This window comes from Pituophis catenifer, unplaced genomic scaffold (assembly GCF_029215685.1).
Source record: "Pituophis catenifer annectens isolate HBS135680 unplaced genomic scaffold, rPitCat1.0.hap2 SCAF_1, whole genome shotgun sequence".
NCBI lineage: Eukaryota > Metazoa > Chordata > Lepidosauria > Squamata > Colubridae > Pituophis > Pituophis catenifer.
In genome coordinates, this window is record NW_027256881.1 from 256,173,174 (window position 1) to 256,197,301 (window position 24,128).

Sequence of the window (24,128 nt, forward strand, 5' to 3'; positions counted from 1 at the left end):
ATAAATGTTAACCATAGTTGAATAAGCTCTGCAGGCTGGACATTTCTTATACAGTGGGGATGAAGGAGAGTAATTTTCATTGATGCAATCTTCTTTAACTTCATTCCTTAATAATGAGACCAACCAGGACTGCTGGGATTGCAGTCACTAAGCAATATGAACACTTGATGTCATATTTTACGACCACATTACTTAGCGAAAGAAATTCTGGTCCCAATTACTGACATTAAAGAAGGATTACCTATACTCTCAAATAGAGTTCCTTCTTTAATGTCCATAATTGGAACCAGAATTTCTTTCGCTAAGTAATGTGGTCGTAAAATATGACATCAAGTGATCACATTGCTTAGTGACTGCAATCCCAGCAGTCCTGGTTGGTCTGATTAACTGAATCCCACTCCGCCATTAGGCAAGGACCCATCCCAATCCAAGCCATTTCTGGCTTGATTCCCTCCCAGCCTGAAGCCTCAGTAGGAACTGCCTCCTTCAACTCTTCAACTTGCCTATCTCCTCCCCATCTCTGTCCCTTTGACTACCCTGCACTCTGTTTGCTCTGCCACATGGCTGGCCTTGTGCTCCACTCCCTGCCCCCCTACGCTCCAGTGATTCTGCCAATCCTGTCGCCCCTAGCTGTCCTTTGCTTCTTCCTCCCACTGCTAACCTTCTTCCCATGAGGCCTTGTCCTGATTGCATGGGGCCTTCTTGCTAGGCTTGAAGCAACAGGGCCAGTGGCGTGCAGGGTAGCTGGATCAGCAAAGATGGCAGAGTGCAGGGCAGCTGAAAGGACAGAGATGGGAGAGTTAAGCAGGTGGGGAGAATCGAAGTACCTCTGTGGTCTTATGTGTGGGCAGATTGCCAAGAGCATGACTTCTGATCACAACCATGGGAATGCTGCAATTGCTGTAACTTTGGAGACTGCGCATAACTACCATTCATTCAGTGCTATCATAATTTTGAACCGGTACTGAATGAGGATTTATTAACTCATGATTACCTGTACTGAGCAACTTGATAGGACAATATATTTTATGGTCCTACAGGGGAAAAGGAAATAGGAATAAATTGTTCTTTCTGTTCAGTATTTGAAAATAATTGATTAAAATAACTTCTGGGTTAGGCTTAGTTAAGCAGATTGGAGCCCCTTTTTTTCTTTCCTGCAACAAAAGATTTGGATCCAATTCAGTATCTATAAATTACTTTATTGGTGTATCAAATAAACAAATGGTAAAGTTTAAGTAAGAATGCCAGGCTTACAGACTCAATTCATATTTCTTGGCAACAATCATACTTATTTTAAAATCCAATATGATAAAATCTAATGAAGGGTTAGAATTAACTGGTGTTCAAATGTAGTATAAGTAGTGGAAGATAGTGTTGGCAGCAAGGCTAGATCATATTTTAATGGAATGTTCTTTAGATTTTGTATCAGTATGTAATTATGGAATGCAGTTAGTTAGCATTGCAAGTTTGTTTGCAATATTCAGATGAAGTTATTGAGCTGCCAGGGTGTATGCCTCTAAAATATGCATTATGCAAGGCACGGAATGCTAATCTCTTTAAAACTGGTGCCCAAGGTTACCTCTAAAAATAATTCATGTAAGTGTTTATGGCATTTAGAAGACCTCCCAGGTAGTAATGGGAAACATTTAATATAAATATCCCATGTTTATACAGATCTAAGATAACAAAAATAAGTTCATCTGACACTGTGCAATTGTGTTTTGCATTAAAATGAGTTGCAGGTAGCATTTCATATAACTTGTACGTATATCAAATATATTGATTGATTATGTGGCATCAAGATACACTATGCATATCAAATACACTAAACACACTAGAATATGAGAAAAAAGGAAATGCTTGAAAGCATCCCTTAGGAAAAAGTCATGGATCTGTTGCTTCTCAGTAAGAGACTAAGCCAGGGGTGTCAAACTCGATTTCATTGAAAGCTGCATCAGGATTGTATTTGACCTCAGGGAGGTGGGGACATGGCCGGGGGGGGGGCAGCTCCACGTCACTCATGTTGGGGCCTGTGATGGCCCAAGTGTTCTGCTAGTGAAAAGGGAGCTCCATTTTCATTGGCAGAGGGTTGCAGGAAGCCGTCGCAGCCAAAAATGGAGCCCGGGAGCTCTGTTTTCGCTGGCAGAAGCACTGCGGGTTGGTCCTTCGCTGTTTCCAGGGTGGCCCCATGGGTCAGATCTAAGCCAGGATTCGGCCCATGGGCCTTGAGTTTGACACCCCTGGTCTAAGCATATATCTGATTGTTTGAATAGATGCATCTACTTTGTGAAACACTTGGTTGTCTTGGATTATTTTCTTCTGTCGATGGTCAGGAAGAAGGAGATTACTTTTGCAATCTTCCCAGAAGAACAGTCTTTTCCTTGGTGCGGATTAAGTGTGGGAAGCAATAGAGAGGAAAAGCTCTGTGTAGTAATGGAAGACCTCAGCTCTGTATATTACCACTTTAACTCCATGCAGTGAATTATGTCATGTTACTCCAATACAAGTTACCAACCTAAATTTGATAAAGGTTCTGCTGTGCTCAGGCTCTCCTCTGTAATGCAAAACAAAATCTCCTTCATGAACAGGTTTTGTAAACATGATAGTTCTATTTCTTTACTTTCTTTTTCTGGATGTGGAAAGTGCCCAGCTAGAGATTAGTAGTAAGTTAATAGATTTTATTGGCATAGTTTCAAGTCAGCAAAAGCAACCAATATGTAAGCAACTCTAATTTAACATGGATCTGTGAAACTCATATACAATGAGAGTCTTAAATGAGGCTCCTTTTAATTGGACTGAAGGTCTTGTTGTACTTTTGACCATATGGATTGCTTTAATTTATGGAGAGAAATTCTAGTTTGTTTGTTTAAAGGTCAAAGACTATATCCAGTGATTTGGCGGTAGTAAATTGACAGCATGATATTTGTTTTCTTACCACAGAGGCATCTTGAAAGTGTTGACGAGCAAGACTGGAGGAAATGAAAGGACAGTTAAGGTAACTGGGTTGCTTTGCCGTTGGCTACGGTAGAACAGCACATCTTTGCAAAGTGATTCTAGGATTAAAGAGATCAAGTTTACAGGTAAGCAAAACCACAAATTTAACCGCTGCTATGTAATCATATTTTCTTTCACAAAAAAGAGAATCCTAAATGTCCCCTTTTCAGACGTGAACTGAAACTAATTAAAATTAATTGTATTGCGCTACTTTTTCTCCGTTTAAATTTATTTAGAACTTTAAAAGTTATTTTTATTTTTTCCCCCTGTGTTGTTTTCTCTTACAAATTGTGTCTTGTTGTTTTGTCTTCTTTTATTTCTTAATTAGAGACATCAAATAATTACTCAGTGCATTCCAAGAGCTTTAGGCATACTTCTTAGGAATATGAGCATGTTATGCTACTTCAAGTGTGGTAAATTCATAAGAGCTAAAATCCTGAAGTGTTTCATATCATAATCCTGTTACCCTAGCTTCAGTTTATCAACTGGTATTTTTGTTTACCTATTTATTTATTTATTTATTTATTTATTTATTTATATTTCAGTCAGATTTGACTCTTGGAACCTCCATAGACAAATCCACACCCTTTTTGTTGGCAACATTTTCCATAAATCTTCCTTTTCTAGGATTCTTCCTAGGGTTAGAGAAAGGGACTGGTTCCATGACTAAAGCAGGAATAGAACACACAATCACCTTTAGCCTTGACACCATCCTGGATCGCATAGTACTATATTATGATAGGAATAACATTAACGAAGGATCTTGTGACAGCTAAAATATTGCATAGAAAGAATAACACAGCTCTTACCAGGTTCACCTGTTGTTGTTTTGTACAAAGTACATCAACATTCAGCATTTGTCCCAAGGGCATGAGAATTTGATTTTGACTCAAGTGATATATGTGCTTCCTAAATTCAGTTACAAACTATGAATGGCCCCTGGGTCAGCCAACTATCTATTGGCATTACAGTGTTAAAAAGAGAGATCTATCATTAGCAGATATAATCAAATGTCCATAGTTAGAGTCTTTGGGATATAAATAGTCTCTTGTTTGTGAGCTCCCCAAAAGCATATAGGAGAGCATGATATAGCATGGGACTTTTTCTTAACTGTTCCTTCTAGCACAGAGCTTCCCCATGTTTTCCTTTGTTACCCCAAACTGCTTGCCAGTCCTACATTTACCCAATGTAGGTAAAACACTTTAAATCAATTTAAATGTCCCTGTTGTGATTGGGTAATGGTTGTGCATGTCATTACCTAAAGAAAAAACACTTTTACCCCATTTTGGGTAATTTACCCAGGTTTGGAAAGCTTTGTTCTAGCACCATGATGGCGAACGGAGCCATATTGGTAGGCATGCAAGCTCAGCCAGCTGATTTTTGGGCCTACTGGGCCCACCTGAAGTCAGGAAACAGGCTGTTTCCGGCCTCTGGGGGGATGGGGAAGGCCCGTTTTTTGCTCTCCTCAGGCTCCAGAGCCTTTCTAGGAGCCTGGGGAGGGCCAAAAAACAGGCTTACTGGGCCATCACGTGCCAAAAGCGGGGGGAGTGCAGGGGTCATGTACGGGGGCCCCACATAGAATTATGGTAGTGGGCGCGTGCACGTGTGACACCCCCCCCGTTTTTGGCACGTGCTGGCAAAAAAGTTAGCCATCACTCTTCTAGCAGGTTACTTTCCTGTTTGATGCACAGGAATGCTAAGGGATGAAATAATAAATCAACTAAGCATTAGAGTACAAAAGACTTATGTAACTACTCAAACAATTGGCTTTTTTATGTAATCCTTCAGTGTTTTCCCTTTTAATAATTCCAGGCAATCCAATGGCTGACCAAAGGATGGACATTTCCTCTACGATCAGTGATTTTATGTCACCTGGTCCCACTGATTTGATCTCTAGTTCTCTTAACTCTTCAGGAATGGATTGTAACAGGAAAAGGAAAGGAAGTTCTACTGATTACCAGTAAGTGTTTCCAACCCATATAACACACACACACACGTACGTACATATGTATGTTTGTATGATGTATGTATATAGTCTCTGATAAGTAATATTTTTCCTATGTTTTGTTATAAATATATATATCTTCATTATATGATAATAAATATAATATTTTGCCGTGTCTGATTCTTGGAGACTGTCTGGACAGGTCTCTGCAGTTTTTTGGGCAAGAAGTGGCTTGGTACTGCCTCATTCCTAGGGATGAGAGAAAGTGATTAGCCTAAGGTCATCAAACTGGTTTGGTGCCTAAGGTGGGATTAGAACTCTTCAGGTTTCTAGCTTAATGTCTCAACCATTATATCAAACGTATATGTTGAAGATTGTTAAAAGTAAAATACATATATATAGTGTGTGCATATGAATCCAGCTAGGATTTCTTAATAAATGTCTTCAGGATGCAGTTTCTCAGCTAACAGTGGAAATTAAAATAAATGGACAGTATGCAGATAGACATTTTTATTAATAGTACAATTTATCTCTTTTCAGGCTCGATGGGTTTTCTTTTGAGTAAGTATAAAAATTGGGTGATGATGCGGGAATCTTGTTATAGAATTGACTATTTAAAAGTGCCTCAAATAAGAACAATGTGAAATAGATTCAGTGGCACTAAATTATATAATCCTGATTCAATTCTTTTAAAAAGCAAATACTTGGGAGCATATGCAACAAATAGGAAAAGTTTCCGTTTAAGCAAACGTAGATTGCAGTTAAATTGTTAGCTTTGAGCTTGTAATAGTTTCTAAATCCTTGACTAGTTTAGAAAATGCTGAACCTGCAACTTGGGGAATCACATACATCCCTGAAAGTTTTTAATGTAACCTCCAGTGTTTCATTCACATTCATTCTATCAATAATAGGAAATCTCTAGGAAATAAGTTTTTCTCTTTTTCTTATGTTCTGAATAGTTTTCTAAAAGATTAGGGTTAAACAAAAGAGGTTAATAAATTATTGTGGATAGACACTGTTGAGAGCAGAACATTTATCCATCTATTTAATTTCTGTTCTAGACTTCCATTCATCCATTTGATCCCCATTCTGTTTTTCACAGCCATGCCAAATTGTTTTTTAAAAAACTAGAATTATTTTTCCTGACTGAGGACCATATTTAATCTTTAAAGCCATATTCCAAATCATATTTTGAAGTGTGGTAGAGCAGAGGTGTCAAATTGGCAGTCCGCATAGGCCATGCCCACCCCAGCTCCACAAATGGGAAAAACGTCATGTGACGGCAATGTGACACTGCAAGTTTGATGCCCGTGTTGTAGAGGGAATATAATTCAATAAAGAAGGTATTTCAAAGAGTTTATAAAAACCATTTTTAAGTTGTTGGAATCTTGGGGGTTGGTGAGCAGTAATGAATGGAAAAGAATAAACAATTCATTTCAAAACAATTTTTATATTTCAGTAATATATTAAAATGACTATTATAATAAATGATAAAATATAAATCAACACCCCAATCGATTAATTAAAAAGCCACATACAGCCAGGCACTACATAACTACTATACATAGAATAGCCCAAAGCATACATTTCTGGTGTGAGAGAAGCTCCCTGAGGATGGGCTCCAGCACGAGTCCAAAAGTTTGGAAGACTAAATTTCTAGTCCTGGTGACCGACCCATGTTGGATCCTGAAAAAATATAAATGATTATTGGCAGTTTAATGCATAAGATTATATGACTAAACCTTTACCCGCAGTTGTTATTTGTGCTGCTTAATATCCCAGTATATATTGACAAGAGAGAAAGATAAACGTCTGTAAAACCTATTATTCAAACAAACAAAAAGTCATATTGTATATTTCCCCTTGGACTAGAAAACTTAATAGCTAAACTTACAAGAATTATGAAAATTGTTTTCTTCTAGCAATATACAATATGCACCCCACATGGATTTCATACTCTGGTAATAATATAAAATCACACTAGGCATGCCAAAGCAGATATGAGGGAAAATTTCCTTGGTCTTCACTTCTTACTTGAGGGAGTAGGGACAGGAAAACCTACCCAAATCTTTCTCATTTTGTTTCTGGGTTTTCCCATTTTTAGCCATGCCTTTGATATAAAGAGTTGCTGAGTTTTGGACTGTCCCTGTTTCATCATTTGGCCCAACATGATTACTTTGGATTTTTTTTTCTCTTAAAGATGAACTATCAACTATCACTTAAATGTTGAAACACAGTTTTACAAATTAGGGAGCAGAAAGTACTACACATATAGTACGTACAGTACTCATAGTTAACTGAATGAGTACTATATATTGGTGTATGCATTAATACTGTTTTGCTAAATGCATCTGCTGCTTCAAATAGTAGTGGAGTGCATGCAGATTGTTATATTTTTTGAGGGGAAATATGAACCCCCTTGCTTTGATTCATATATAGCAAGCCAGCACTGATTGTTGATGGCAGCAGAAGCAAGAAGTATTGCACTGCATTGCTGCAAAACAAAAGATACTACCCAGATGGAGCCAAAACTAGAGATAATCCTGCTGTTTTTTGTGGCAACCATCAATGTTAATATTTATTTGATCTTCATTGATCTCTTCTGCTAAATATGGTTTCCCCTTCTTTTAATTAATAAAAAGAATGCATCAGAATATTAAACGGTATGGGCAGGTTTAGCTATTTTGGGAATAAAAGGCTAGACGTGGCATTTCAACTGTTTATTTCCCAGTACAATTTTTATATTCACTGTATCATAACATTTGATTCCAATTATATGAATGGTATAAAAAGTTACAATTTTTACTTCATTTAGTGTCATGTTCATTTTTCTTTTCTTTTGATTTTATAGTGAAGGCATGGATACAGATAAGGATGATCAACATGGAAGGTATTTATTTGTTCACCATTGACAAATTGATTGGATTTTTGGAAAACCTTTTTTTTTTCCTTAAAAAAAAACTTTTCCAAAAGTATAACGTTTTGATTATTCTGAAGTAGGAGATAAAACAGGGGTGGGATTCTATTGGTTCGGGTGAACCGATAGCTCCGATGATCAGCTGGGAGCGAACCGGTTTGCCCTGACAATCAGATGGGCCCGCCCACCCGCAGCTGATTTGTGGGGCAGAGCAGATTGCCGCGCCTCCACTGTGTTTCTCCCCTGAAGAAACGCAGAAGTGAAGATTTCTTCAAACTGTGCACGTGGCAAAGTGCGCGATCACTGAACCGGTTGTTAAACCGGGAAGATCCCACTGCTGAGATAAAAGGATGGTTTTGCTCCATGTGGACTTTAGTTAGGATCTCTGGGAATCTAGGAATGTTCAAAGGGCCCAGAAATGGATTAATACTACTGGAGTGTCAGATCCTAATAGAATACCCAACGAGAAAGAAATGGTAAGGTTGGTGAGAGAATATACATGGTGATCCTTCTGAAACTGAAATAACATCAGTGACATTGCATCTAGTGCCATGTATTCAGTGAGGCTTTGGGTGTCACTTTCTTTGATGCCTTCTTTCTCCTGCTGCATTATAAATAGAGAGCAGCTATCAAATCTAACTTCTGTCACTTTGCTTTGCACTAGGTTGGAATATACAGACCAACAGGGCAGAATAAAAAATGCAAGGTAAGGTAATAACAATCTTTAGAGTTATTGGTTGTGATAAATGCAGATCTTTTAGATGTATTCCTAAATGGAGTTTCATGCTTGTTTTTTTTTTATTAGAAAGTTTTTACATTCATCATACTAATTTATATTTTTAGACAATGTGAGACTATATTACTCTATTTGAATAAAAAATAATCTATTTGCATTTGCTTATTGGGCACAACAGTCTTCAGTCATCAGCTCTTACATTAGCTTGCATTGGCAGTCTATTTTGCAACTAGCCTCCTGAATTGTGTCCAATTATTAGATAGCAGTTTTAAAAGAATTTTTACAATCTGGGGGAAAAAAAGAATTAAATTAACCATGGAAAATAAGTCATAGTTTAAACTGTGATGATACAAATAATGGTGGTCACAATTTGCCATTAATGTTCCTCTTGCAGTATACAATATCTGCTCCTGATTAGTTGAGAATGCTGTGGGAAACCAGAGTTATCCAAGGCTTATTTTTCACTACGTAATTTGTTTCAGATTTGATGAAACTTTTGAGCCTTATTTTATTTTATTTTATTTTATTTTATTTTATTTTATTTTATTTTATTTTATTTTATTATTTTATTTTATTTTATTTTATTTTATTTTATTATTTTATTTTATTTTATTTTATTATTTTATTTTATTTTATTTTATTTTATTTTATTTTATTTTATTATTTATTAATTATATAATAAATATATATTATTTATGCTTATTAGCTGCTCAACTCCAGATAAATTAGGTATTTATGTATAAAAAACTGCAAATGTTTATAATCATGTCCCACAAATGCTGTAGATAAGAATTGAATTATAACACTGGGTACTGAAAATGTCATGATTTTTATTTCATGATTGCTTAGAGAGGCTCACAGTCAGATTGAAAAACGGCGACGTGATAAGATGAACAGCTTTATTGATGAATTGGCTTCTTTAGTGCCAACATGCAACGCTATGTCCAGAAAGCTAGATAAACTTACTGTTCTGAGAATGGCGGTTCAGCACATGAAGACTTTACGAGGTAAGTAAGTTTGAAATAAATGTTTAAAAAGAATGGTTCCATATATGGGTTTTAGGCTCTGAGAAATTTGTGAGTGCTTTTGTGTAATCAAAGCACTTTGGATAGTATTTCAGGAACACTTATAAGACTACAATAAGGAGGATCAGCATTAGCTTTCCCTCTGGTAAAATTCTACTGGGAAAATGGTGGTATGCCTGAAGATAGCAAGAGTGGGTGACTGAGAAAATATTCTTAGCTGCTGTTTTTTTTTTAAGTTTCAGATTAGCGAGTGATAGTTTCCTATTGCTGAAGGGTACAAAATAAATATGACAGTTGATCATTGTATTATTGTACACACTGATTTCAAACTAAACATATTAAAATATAGCTTGGTGATTTCTGAAAAAATGTCAAATTTATTTTAGAATTTCAAGCAGAGGATACTGAAAATAGTTAAGATACTGAAAATAGCTGCATACATGGGAGTTTAACACATGTTTCACATAATATGATAGATTGTTTACTTAAAATATTTTTCCTTTTCCTTAAGGTGCTACAAATCCATACACTGAGGCAAACTACAAACCTACTTTTCTCTCAGATGATGAATTAAAGCATCTAATTCTTAGGGTATGTATAAGCTTCACCTACATGAATTTGTATAAGAGGTAATGAAAGAGAAGGTTTTCCTTTACCAGACACACTGACTGCAGTTTCTTTTAAAGTAACAGGTGGATCCTCTAAGCCAGGGATGTCAAACAGGATTTCTTCGAGGGCCAGATCAGCATTGTAGTTCTCCTCTACGGGCCAGCGGGGTGGGGGTAGGAACGGGATGGATGCCTTCTGCAGCACCTTGCCAGTCAAAACAAAGTGCGGGGGCCGCGTGCAGGCCCCCTCTGCCCCATTTTCAGCCTGAATGGCCTCCAGTACTTTACCAACGAAAAAGGGGCTGGGGGGGCGTGTCCCCCCCACCCCCCCGTGCTTTGTTTTCGCTCTCCATGGCCTCCTGAAGCACTCTGCCAGCTGAAAACGGGCCATTTTTTGGCCTCCAGCAGCACTCTGCTGGCCAAAAACAGGCTGCACCGGGGACGTGGGAGGCTTCCATGTGGCCTGCTTTGGCCAGCAGATTGCTGCAGGAGGCCCAGGAGGCCAAAAACGGGCTGCTTGGGGGCCACACATGGCCCGGTTAATCTGGCAGAGGCCCCATGGGCTGGTCTTTTGATATTTCTAAACTTTGGTCCCCTTTTTATTGGTTGTCTTGTCAGGGCAAATTATTTAGAATTGTTTTTCGAAGGATGTGGGACGAGCAAAGCCTATTTGTCCTATTTGAAGTGTTGTGTCATTTAAATTTAACAGATTCTGAGTTATTTGACACTTTTTAATCCCTGCTGTGCTGTACACATCTTCAAATCGAGTGCTTTAGAATGGATAATACAAAAAAAAAACACAAAAAAAAAACCTTCTCCTCTCCTCTTTAACAAGCAATCTAACTACTTTGATGAGTAGTAGAATAGATGCTGCACTTGCCCTAGTTCCAAAACACTTCTTTGAAACATTTTTCAAAGTGTGCATCAATGTTCTATTTCCCAGTTACTTTATTGGCTATTAATTTAAAGTCCCACAATTACTGTAAAATCTACAATTCTCTTGTTTTAGCATGTCAGTGTTAATACAGTTGTTGTTTTTTTAACATCATAAACAGAGGTGCACAGCAGCAATCCTCAAAGGTTAAGGCAGCCACACACACAGAGATCGTTTTGGATCCTTGAATTGGCCTAGCACTAATAATACATTGATTGCATTTTATAGATAGTCCTTTACTTATGACCGGTCATTTAGCCACTGTTGAAAGTTACGATGGATTTCTCCAGGGCTACAAACAAATTGGATTCGAAGTTCTGACGGCCATGCTCCCACCCCACAGTCATATGATCATATTTTGGGCACTTGGCAGCTAGCCTGCGTTTATAGATGTTTGCAGCATCTTGTAGTCATGTGACCATGATTTACAATGTTTTTTACTGGAAACTGGCCTTTGCCTCCAATTTCTAGCGAAACAACAGCCATTGCAGACAATAGGTTTGCATAATGACCGTGATGATTCATTCAACAACTGCAGCAAAAAAGGTCATAAAATCAGGCTGTCATCGTCCTGATTCACTTAACAGCCAGCATAACTTGCAACCCTAATTCCAGGCTTAATTTACAGTCATAAATTGAGAATTACCTGGATTTTTGTTGTCGTATGACCAGTATTGCTGTTTTTTATTTCTAAAGTGGTAAGCACCTTTCACTCTGTAATGGAAGGTTGGTCAGATCTTCCTAATAAGATATCCTTGAGATGATCTGTTGAACTATCATATTCTTTAGCCAGTCAGCTCAATGACTTTGCTGACTGGTATTGTATTGAAATACAACAAATATGGAAAGGGCTAGGTTGGAAAAAGTTCAGTTAGTCCCTCAGCAGGTCCAAAGAGTACAGGCTTTAGGTTATTATTATTATTATTATTATTATTATTATTATTATTATTATTAATAATAATTATTATTATTATTATTTCTATACCGCCCTTCTCCTTTCGGACTCAGGGCGGTGAACAGCCAAAAATAAAACATTTGTACACAAAAGTTAAAATAGTTTTTAAATAATTAAAGTTTGGCCCATAATTTAAAACATTTCAATTAAAATCAGTATCAATTTGAAGCCATAGTTGCATTGTTGTGCTTTTGTTCTGTGATTATGGTATATAATGTCTTCCAAAACATGCAGAATGACAGTTCACAAAAGTAATGTGAATTAAAGTGACCTATTTCTAAAACATACTTTTTCCCCCTCTCTGTAAACAGATCATGTCAGCAATTAAAATCAGGCATTTTGCCTTCTGTGTTTCTGTGGCCGTTCCAAACACACATTGGAACTACTCCTGGCAGCTTTTAATAATCTGCAAAGATTTACAACAGACAGAGGAGAAAGAATGAATTGCCTAATCTTCCTCTTATAAAGACATTTCCCCACGGGAACCTTAAAAAAGACAGAAAAACTATTTTTGCTCTTTCATTTTTAAATCAATATAGTTTAAGGTCACTGGATTATATATTTTTAAATTAGATATTTAGCTATGACGTGTGATACTGCTTTTTTGTTTTTAGCACTGCTGAGACAGTAAAAAAGTATGCAGATCTACTTTAGCATTTTATTAAGTGTTAATCTTGTTATCTTCAGAGAAAACACAGTGTAATTCAGTTGCACAAATTTATAATTAATTTCAAAAATATGTAAATAAGACATAACAATTATTTTTTGTATACCATTAGGCAGCAGATGGCTTTCTCTTCGTTGTGGGTTGTGACAGAGGGAAGATACTCTTTGTTTCAGAATCGGTCTTCAAAATTCTGAATTATAGTCAGGTATTATTTTTTTTTGCCTATTGTATCATTTGGAAGAAAAAAATAGAAGATGAAGCAGAGATAAAATAATTGGAAAAATTGGAAAGGAAAATATTGTAGAACTAGTCACTATGAGTGAGATGGACGGTTTCTATATCTATCATCTGTCTGTCTGTCTGTCTGTCTGTCTGTCTGTCTATCTCTATCTATCTATCTATCTATCTATCTATCTATCTGTCTGTCTGTCTATCTATCCATCCATCCATCCATCCATATCGCTATATCGCTATATCTATCGGGAGAAATGTTGAAAGTTATAATTTAGCAACATCTGAAATATCACTCTAAATTTCATGATGCATATAATCAAATGTGTGCTTAAAGATTGTCTCCATTTTATAGTTGAAAAGACTTTTAGCAAACTTAAGACTGGGTTGTTCTGCCAGATGATTCCCTTTGGTTAGTTATTAGTTGGTTGGTTTTTGGTTTTATTTTTTTTTTGTTGTTGTTGTTGTTTTTGGTCAGCTGTCTTTTCTTCTTGATATATTTTCTTTTCTTTTCATCACTATGGTCTTCAAAATTGAAAGAATAAAAATCAGGTAAATAAATCAGCCTATTCTTGGTACAAAATATATTAAGCAATCATATTTTATTTTCCTACTACTTTGAATATCAATAAACTTAGTGAAATCAGTGCTTTTCTTTGCTGAAAGCATCATAGCCGATTATAATGACTTTACTAGTTGTATGTATTTTCTATTGGTAGAATGATCTGATTGGCCAAAGCCTGTTTGATTACCTGCATCCTAAAGATATTGCCAAAGTTAAGGAACAACTCTCTTCTTCAGATACTGCCCCACGGGAAAGGCTCATAGATGCAAAAAGTGAGTACTTGGGGAGTTTATCCAACTTTTATTTTATTTTTATTTTCTTTTGGTATAGCCCATAATTTAAATGCTTTATAACAGTTAATAGCTTTTAAAAAAAAAAAAACAACAGATTTTTTTTCTAATTACAAAAGACTGTAGATTGTCATTTAATACATCAATATTATATTATACTACCTATAGTTTTAGAGTTGATATTGGTTATTGGATGTGTGGTTGATTTGGCTGAAACATCTATCACCCCATTGACCACCAGGATAGGCTTGGCTGATCTGGCTGGCTAGGAGGATGTCCCCTTCCTCTCTCAATGCCCCATGTCTGTCCCTCCTACTGCTCTCTTGATGAAAGATCCCAGCAATCTCAAATAAGAGGAGGGTTCCATTTTTGGGTCAATGCTGTTTGAGAGCTGTGCTGCCCAGCTAGAACCTTCACACAAGCTTAAAGTCCCATGTGTAGGAGAACGTAGAATAATATTAGTTATGATTCATCTTAGAACTCTTTGTAAACTATAGTCCTATACTAATTCTGAAGTTTTCTGTTATTAATATTATAATTTGGTTAATTTTAATGAGTTACATAAAAAAATAAAGGTGGTATAAAAATTAAATATATAATATAATCCTATATTAATTCTGAAGTTTTCTGTTATTAATATTATAATTTGGTTAATTTTAATGAGTTACATAAAATAATAAAGGTGGTATAAAAATTAAATATATAATCATTAATATTTTAAACTTTATTTTTCTCATAGCTTCTATAGCCGTGATGGTGAACCTGTGGCATGTGTGCCACCTGATAACAGGTGGCACGCATAGCCATATCATTGGGCATGTCAGCTCAGCTCTGGCATGCATGCGTGCGCCGGCCAGCTGATTTTCAGGTCTTCTGGGCCCACCAGAAGTAGGGAAACAGGTTGTTTCCTGCCTCCGGAGGGCCTGGGGTGTGTGTGGGGAAGGCCCATTTTACTTTCTCATAGACGCATAGAGAGGATCTGGAGCCAGATGAGAGAGAAAAATGGGCCTACTGGGCAATCACGTGCCAGAAGCGGGGGTGGGGGGGAGAGGGGTTGCATGCGCAGGGTGGGACACATAGAATTATGGATGTGGACACTCACGCACACGAACCTCCTCCGCCCCCCCCCCCCTTCCTGGCATGCGATGGCAAAAAGGTTAGCCATCACTGTTCTATAGTTTTATATGGGAGATTGTATGTACAATATGAAGAAAGTCTGAAAGAGAGAAATGGTCTTTGGTTATACTACTGTTTTGATCTAATTAGAGTTGTGGATTTCTCCATATAGTTGACCTCTGGATCAGAGGTGAGTTTCAGCAGGTTCTGACCAGTTCTGGAGAACCGGTAGCGGAAATTTTGAGTAGTTCGGAGAACTGGTGGTAAAAATTCTGACTGGCCCCGCCCCTATCTATTCTCTGTCTCCCAAGTCCCAGCTGATCGGGAGGAAATAGGGGTTTTGTAGTAACCTTCCCCTGGAAGGGGTGGGAATGGAGATTTTGCAGTATCCTTTCCCTGCCATGCCCACCAAGCCATGCCACGCCCACTAAGCCACACCCACAGAACCGGTAGTAAAAAAATTTGAAACCCACCACTGCTCTAGATATGATTTGACATCTTCCTTTTTTTTTCTTATTCATCTCTCTATTTCTCTAAAAGAGCACCTGAGGAAGGGATAAACCACTTCTGCCAAGATCCCAACAAGGAAAAAATTACCTAGCTTACTTCTAGATCATTGTCATATCACTCCTACTAAGATTTTTCCTTTTTTGGCATACAACCACATGCCTCGTCAGTGTGCTACTTTAGGAAAATAAGACATAACTCTTTCCTTGGATATCCCATGTTCACTACTGACATATGTGAGCAACAAACATGATTATACTTTTATTTATCAATTTGCCTGCAACTTCAATCTCCTAAATAATTCTAGGTGGCTTAAACATTGAAGTTAAAAACAGCAATTAAAAACAGTAGAGACAACAAACAGAACTAGAATATATTCCCAAGGCTTTTTAAAAAAGGAAAAACAAACAAAAAAAGCACCAGGAAGTGGATTGCTTTATCCTACCTCAGGATCTGCTGAAAGAGATTTCATGTTTTTACACAGTTCAAAAGTTTGACCAGATGGGTCCATGTGGATTTGAGTACATTGTTCCATAGGGCAGCACAGCTGCAGACTAGGAGCATTTTATAGGTCCTACAAGTTGACTACTTTAGCTTTACTTATAATTTAATGTATTAAAACTGACAGCCATTCAAATATTTCAAGAAAGTTTCAAAGATACACTTAGCGTTTCCACTAACTTTCATTTCCATTCAGTCAGCAGATGACTTTTCCATAATATTGATAATTTGTATTGCCATTTCAATTTATCATTCATCTGAAAGCATATCGCATAGAACTGTGCCCAGTGTTCAGATGAATTCGTAAACTGGGCTCTTCATGCAGCCAAAAATTCTGTTAAACCTTTTTGGTAATCACACGATACTGATGTTTGAAGTGAAAAAGTCCAGTCTTGAAGTCCTTCAGAAATATTTTGCTAACAACCCAGATACTTACGCTGGTGCTCTTTATTCATACATAACTTTAATTTTCTCTCTAATGAATTCCATTTCTGAATTTCAGGTCTACTTTTTTCTTTTCTCCTTGGTCTTTCCAATTATCTCCCCTGCAAATTGGAGAATGAACCTCTTCATCCAGTCACTGCATTTATTAGTACTATGTTGAAGATCAGTAGGGCTGGGACAGGGGACCGATAGGTTGTTGGGATTTTTTTTTTTGTTTCCCATTAAAATGTTAACACCTAATTCAGACTAAACATAATAAAAGTTTGGATCAGACATACTCAACAGTTTGGAATTAATGCTTTTTCTCTTCATGCAGCTGGACTTCCAGTCAAAACAGATATTACACCTGGGCCATCACGACTGTGTTCTGGAGCAAGACGATCGTTCTTTTGTAGGATGAAGTGCAATAGACCCTCCGTGAAAGTAGAAGACAAAGACTTTCCTTCCACCTGTTCGAAAAAGAAAGGTATTATGAAGATTTAAGTAGCATTAGGTGATGCAAAGTTGTATACAAAAGTAGGATAAAAAGTTATTTTTTACAGTCTCAGACAACGACTCTTTAGACCACTGAATCCAGCAAAATCAAAATTATTTGGTGTTATATAGAAAATGGGAATTAACTTCGTGTGATTTATAAGCATGCATATTGAATGAAGCAAAGCTGCTTAGTGTCCTAGGAAAATATCTTTCAAATGGTATTTATTAAGAGTAAAATACCAACTTACTAAAAATTTAAAAGCAGAATATAATATAACTGTGTAATGTTTATTTGAATGGCAGGATAACACGTTTTCTTTGCTGGTATGGTTTAAAAAAACATTAGGTTTATGAATAGATCTTAAAATTATCTCAGTTTAAATAAATTCACATACTGAATTCAAGAATAGATATAACTTGTAGTTTTTTTTTAAAGTAAAATAATGTCAATTAAAACACAAAATGCAAAGCAAGTGAAAATGTATAAAAATAGGATTCAGTTTAAAATATATGGAATACAAAACCCATTACTACATCTTCATTATACAGAATGATAAAGAGATAGGTTTTCAACAGGCATCTAAAAATATTGCTGTTGGTAGCTCACAAATCATGTAGGGAATGCATTCCAAAGTGAAGGCAGTATGCTGAGAATGCCTGATAACAAATAACCATAATATGACACTCTGTGGTTCTGGGCCCAGTCAAGAAGTCCTCCCCATTCAATTTTAGCAATTGATTTCCTAGGCAATCTGTCAACTATCATGGTTTATTCCTGGCTTCAGAACAATACAGGATGTCTGTGGCCACCGAACCAAGTGGAAGGGCAATGCCGATTAAATGTTATTTTGTTTGTATCTATCTTTTTGGTGCCTTTGAGTTAGTGTTGACTTTTGGTGACTGCCTGAACTAGTTCCTGCAATTTTCTTAACAAGATTTTTAGAAGTCTATTACCATTGCTCTTTTCCTATAGACCCCATCTCTGTCTCAGTTACTGATTTACAACATGCAGCTTCCCTTGATTCCAATCTGTGAATGTATTCGTTTGCTTATTTTTTTAACCTTATTTTGTTTTGCAGCTGATCGCAAAAGCTTTTGTACTATCCACAGCACAGGATATTTAAAAAGCTGGCCACCAACAAAAATGGGACTAGATGAAGACAACGAGCCTGATAATGAAGGCTGTAACTTAAGTTGTCTTGTTGCAATTGGACGTTTGCATCCTCACGTAGTTCCTCAACCATTAAATGGAGAAATCAGGGTTAAACCAACAGAATATGTTTCTCGACATGCAATTGATGGCAAATTTGTGTTTGTAGATCAGAGGTAAGAACAGCATTTAATTCTTGCTTTGACGATAATAGTTCTTATTCTTTTGAGATGGCCGTAGGTGGCTTGTTTGAAGAAACAGTAATGTTTGTATGATGATGAACAAATTGCAAAACACTTCAGCACTTATAAATATAAATGAACCGAGTATCCTAATTTGTTTACTCTTTGTAACATAAAATGCAAACTTGAAAAAAACGCTTAAGGATATTGACGATCGGCTGAATGATGACAGTGGTAATGTCTGAATGGAAATACTGGCACAATCCACAATCTTTCCTTGCTGTGCTGAAGTGAACTTTGAACTACCTACCCCTGCCCAACTCCCAACATAGTACAAGAAGCCAATGTGAGGATATCATTTTACAATGCAGCATCAGCTGACACAGGCCTGATCACAGGAGTCATAAGAGGTCTTTGCCTAGAGATACAAGTACACAGTCCTCAATTACATCATAAATATACACTTGATAGGTTTTAAAAATGGTTCCTTTGATATCTGTTGGTCTATAATTATGTAGGAGGGAGTAAAAAGTTCTATTAATGAGCTTATTTTACTTTTCTAAAGGGGAAAGCAGAGGAAATTAATCAACGTGCAGGGGGCTACTGAATGTGTTGCATCAGCTATAATTAATTTTCAACAGTTGTATTAAGCCAACCAATAGCTGTATTAAGGCAATGCCAGATGTATTGCTAAGAGCATTGGAACTGGTATTTTATGTATATTTTAAAAAAACAAAATAAAAAAAAATTGTATGTCAGTATATGCAATCTAACTCTAGATTGGCAGAAGCTGAGGTTATTTTGAAGAAAGGTGTATGTGTGTGTATTTGGAGGGAAGTTTATTTAAAACCTCACTGACAAGAACCCTTATTTCAGAAGTCTCCAATAATTAATTACAATAGGTTGTCATCAATCAGACTGAAATTCTGAGCTCTTTCTCTGAGAACTTCTCTTTCCAATGCAGCCATAGGGGAAGAAGTAGAGAGGAAGATGCTTTAGATTGTCCCCCCAAAAATCCAGAAAATACGAAACATAAGGGATAGCTATGAATAACTACGCTGCATTTCTCAGGAGGAAGCTTTTAATGAGCTCTTTTTTTTAATTAAACCAATGAAATTCTAGTGTTAAACCAAACCACAATAAATAAAAGTTTTATTGAGGTAAAAGTAGTAGAGGAGAGCGAAAGAAAGTAACATTCTCATACCCAAGGAATTCCAGTTAAAATCAGCCTAGCTAAACCAGTTACTTGGATTCTGGCATATGTGCACTATTCACTGCTCAGCAAATCCTTACAGATTATTGGTATTTTCTGCTTAGCTGTTGCTAGACAAACCGTACAGATATTGGTATTTTCTGCTTAGCTGTTGCTAGACAGACCTTTCTGCCCTAATAGCTTTTGAAATTTTCTCAGCTTTTAGAATATGGAGGGTAAGCAGAAGTCAGCCTTAGCTTTCTCCAGTCAAGCAAAATGCTCCTAGATCAAACCAGCAAATTAGAAAATCTTTCTGATGACCCCTTGTTGAGTGATAAAGTTGCAGTTTAGTCTCTACAAGATTATAATGAAATGATTATGTGTGGGGGAATGAAAAAAACAATTTTGCATAGTCAGGTTTTTCAAGATGTGATCCAATTACAAGCTACTCTAGGCGTATGCTTTAATCATGCTGGCATTTCCACAGCTACAATTGTATAATGGGATATAACTGTTTTATGTATTTGCTATGAATGACTTTTGGTGTATTGTCATAACATAATAAAGGTACACCTTAGATAAATTTCTGTGTATAAAATACTAGTTTAAGTTAAAACTCTTTTAAATGTCATAAAATTCTATATAAAACTTGTACATAGCTGCTTTCACCCTGAAAAGATGTAAGCATTGAATGTCGGTTCATTCTGGAGCTCTTTCTCTCATAACTCATGTATTCTTGTGTAAGAATTCCTTGTACTACATTGCATTTTAAAATGTATGTACACTGCAGAATTGGTGGGTGACCTTTAGGTTATTAATATTTTCAACTATATAAATCTTATACGTGGTAAGAATTTTTTTTTTAAAAAAGGAATATATCTACATTTATCATATTGTTCATATGTATCTATTGGGTGGTGGTATCCTATATCACCAAATAAGAAGCTAATATTGTGCAAGTTTAATAGAAGACAAATGTTTATTTAAAATATATATAATTGTATAAGTAATCTCTTTTTTTAAGATGACAGCTAGGTTAAAAATACTTGGTAACATTTATTGGAATGATCCGAAATATAGTTGCTAAAAATTGATATCTAAAGTTTTAGTCATGGAATATTCTTGCCAAAATTATATTTCTTTATAAAAATGTCCAATATAATGGCAACAAGAAGACAGTATTACTAATAGCAAACTATAGCATGCAGATTAAAGATGGGGAAGCACATTTCATGCATATGTACAAAGCTGAGGATAGCACTATATGGTACATACATACATACCAGTGGTGGGTTCCTCTCGGTTCGGCCCAGTTCCGCCGAGCCGGTAGCGGTGACGATATGATGTCACTGAACTGGTTCTGCTCCCCCGCTCCCCCCACCCACCCCCACGTTATTCTTACCTTTTATTTGGCCCCACCCCCAATCTGTTGCTGCCTCCTGAGTCCCAGTTGATGGGCATAAGGAAAAAAACCTGTTTAAACTCTTGCCGCGGGGCTTCAAAGGGCCACCCTACAGCTGATCAATGGTAAAAGGCAGTTTGGTGGTAGACCGGTGCCTCCAAAAACAAATGAGTAGACCGGTGCCTGCAAAAATATTTGAGTAGACCGGTGCCTGCAAAAATAAATTGGTAGACTAGTGCCTACAAAAATAAATGAGTGGACCAGTACAGCTCTGCAAGCAGTTAAAAGCCTGGTAGACAGGTACCTCTGCTAAATCCTAAAGAATTGTCACATGACCATCAAGCCACGCCCACTAAATAAGCCATGCCCACAGAACTGGTAGTAAAAAATTTTAGAACCTACCCCTGATACATACATACATATATATATTATAAATTATTCTAAAAATATGAGTTCCAGGTATATTAGTAAAGAAAGAAGCAGACATCCTGCGAGCTCCAGAACTTAAAATTTTAAAATAATTAAAGTTTTATTTTACTAAGCTTTCGTCAGCCATCTGCTGACATCGTCAATGGCCATTACACGTGCAATGGCCAAATTGATTAATGGCATATAAAGGCAGAGATCTCTGTAATGGTAGTTTAATACTCTGACGATGTCAGCAGATGGCTGACGAAAGCTTAGTAAAATAAAATTTAAATTATTTTAAAATTTTAGGTCCCACTCGTCATCTTCAGGCAAAACGTCGCTAAAATACTCTCAATCTTACACGGGAAAAGACCCAAATACACCAAAACTTGCATACCTCTACCCGTGAAAATCTACGAATATATATATATATGTAGGTCTTTGGTTATTCGGGTCTTCTCCCACGTAAAATTGGAAGTGTCTTGGCGACGTTTCGACAAAGTCTCATTCGTCATCTTCAGGCTGGTGTTCTCGGCTTCGTGCTTCCAGGAGCAATGTGAGATCGCAGTTGTCTCTTCCTTTTAACTGCTAGTGGAGGTGTGAGCTGATTGGGTGGGAACTTGGCTGTGTTCTGATTGGGTGGAGGTGTGTTCTGATTGGTTAGGGGCTTGGCTGTGCTCTGATTGGCTGGGGTTGTGTTCTGTTTGGGTGGGGGCTTGGCACAACCAAGCCCCCACCCAAACAGAACACAACCCCAGCCAATCAGAGCACAGCCAAGCCCCTAACCAATCAGAACACACCTCCACCCAATCAGAACACAGCCAAGTTCCCACCCAATCAGCTCACACCTCCACTAGCAGTTAAAAGGAAGAGACAGCTGCGATCTCACATTGCTCCTGGAAGCACGAAGCCGAGAACACCAGCCTGAAGATGACGAATGAGACTTCGTCGAAACGTCGCCAAGACACTTCCAATTTTACGTGGGAGAAGACCCGAATAACCAAAGACCTACATACAAACACCCGCGAAAACCTGAGAAAACAAATATATATATATATATATATATATATATATATATATATATATATATGTATATGTATATGTATATGTATATGTATATGTATATGTATATGTATATGTATATGTATATGTATATGTATATGTATATGTATATGTATATGTATATACACATATGTGTGTGTGTATGTATGTATATATACACATACATACATACACACACACGCATGTATTTTATATATATACACACACACATTCATATTATGTTGCATGGATTATCTTGATAATTTTAAATTCATCAATAACAAAACCCCAATCTAGAGTAACATATTTTAATATATTTTAAGTTTTGTACATATTCCATCACATCTGTGTTAGGGCAATTTTACGTTTGGGTATGTATTTGTGTAGCTCAGTTTTTAACTATTTTTTTGCGTTGTCTGAAATAGTTCTTATTTTGAGGTGTAAGCACCATCATTTGTATTTGTTTATAAAGAAGAATTTGAGTTCTTTATCATTGAACTCCCAATTTGAGTTTTTGTTTCAAGAATAGTGAGATGTTAGTTGTATTTGGATTTTTATCTTCTGGTTGCAGTTTGATTTTCTTCAGGCATAACTGTCATAATAATTTATGACTTCATGACGGGTCATAACAATTGGTATATTAAAGAATTTTTGGTTTCCTTATGGACTATAGCATAACAATAACAGCCTAATTTATGAACATTGTCCAATGGATATTAATTTTTGAAGAAGTCACATCCTGATTTCTGTAATTATGTGTCTCTTAAAAATACAAGAAAATAGAAAATTGATTTTCTTTCTACTTTTACACTAATTTCTACATAATTAATTAGAAACACTGAAGCATTTGTCTGTTTTAGGGCAACTGCAATTTTGGCATATTTACCACAGGAGCTTCTAGGCACATCATGTTATGAATATTTTCATCAAGATGATATAGGACATCTTGCAGAATGTCATCGACAAGGTAAAATGTCTGTGGAGTAGCCAAATGGTTCAGATTTTTTCCCCTGGCTAGAAAAATGATCTAGGAACCTTGGAAAAAATTAACATTACCATTGTACATGTACGTACTACACACAAGAAAATTGTACAAGTCTGATCCTTTTTGTCTTCTTTCAGTTTTACAGTCAAGAGAGAAAATCAGTACTAATTGTTACAAGTTTAAAGTCAAAGATGGATCTTTTATTACACTGAGGAGTTGTTGGTTCAGTTTCATGAACCCTTGGACCAAAGAAGTAGAATATATTGTCTCAACAAACACAGTGGTTTCGTAAGTATTTTTCTTTTCTTGTGGGAAAAAAAAATAACAGTTGACTCTGCCTTCCATGTATCAAGGGAAGGTATTAGTTTGTTAAATTTGATGAGAATCCACACAATTTATATGTTGCACGGTAATGAAGTTGACAGTAAAAAAATAAGTATTTTGCTATGCTAAATAATTAGTAACATAAAATGATACAGTTATGTTTCTTCTGAATCCCCAGTGCTAATATGCTTGATGGTGGAGATACGTCTTTTTCACAACTAGCAGCTTCACCTCACAGCATGGATAGTGTACTCCAAGCAGGAGAAGGTAACTACAAGATTGTAACAAACTACTTTAGATTTGTTTTATTGAACATAGTGCAATTTGAAATGCTTAGTATTTCAAGCCTGTAACTGCTTGTTCTTTCTATATCACACTCAAGAAACTGAAGAAATGTCAAGGAGGTGAAAATTTAAAGAGCTAAGAAATGTCAAGGACATTGATCAGTGAGGATGACAGCCCAAATTAATCCCTAATCCAAAAATAAACATAACAAATTATTTGGAGTATAAAGCAAAATGCCAGGGTGATG

The 24,128-nt window shown here is 36.5% G+C and overlaps 1 protein-coding gene and 1 long non-coding RNA gene across 2 annotated transcripts in view; one reads left to right on the top strand and one right to left on the bottom strand.

The window, feature by feature from the left end:
• Positions 1–2,972: 2,972 nt before the first annotated feature.
• LOC139310118 (uncharacterized) lies at positions 2,973–12,997 on the bottom strand. The gene is made up of 3 exons (XR_011599876.1): positions 12,888–12,997; positions 6,525–6,625; positions 2,973–3,053 (listed from the first exon to the last, which is right to left on the bottom strand). It is a non-coding gene; the product is annotated as an uncharacterized lncRNA (long non-coding RNA).
• The window catches only part of BMAL1 (basic helix-loop-helix ARNT like 1), a 42,293-nt gene continuing 21,159 nt past the window's right edge, over positions 2,995–24,128 (top strand). The window contains exons 1-14 of the mRNA XM_070934268.1: positions 2,995–3,080; positions 4,807–4,954; positions 5,480–5,500; positions 7,791–7,829; positions 8,521–8,562; positions 9,442–9,599; positions 10,129–10,208; positions 12,894–12,986; positions 13,732–13,849; positions 16,752–16,901; positions 17,992–18,238; positions 23,148–23,254; positions 23,410–23,560; positions 23,775–23,863. Coding sequence (XP_070790369.1) covers positions 4,815–4,954; positions 5,480–5,500; positions 7,791–7,829; positions 8,521–8,562; positions 9,442–9,599; positions 10,129–10,208; positions 12,894–12,986; positions 13,732–13,849; positions 16,752–16,901; positions 17,992–18,238; positions 23,148–23,254; positions 23,410–23,560; positions 23,775–23,863 — 1,435 coding nt within the window. The 5' untranslated portion in view covers positions 2,995–3,080; positions 4,807–4,814. The remainder of the gene's footprint in view (positions 3,081–4,806; positions 4,955–5,479; positions 5,501–7,790; positions 7,830–8,520; positions 8,563–9,441; positions 9,600–10,128; positions 10,209–12,893; positions 12,987–13,731; positions 13,850–16,751; positions 16,902–17,991; positions 18,239–23,147; positions 23,255–23,409; positions 23,561–23,774; positions 23,864–24,128) is intronic.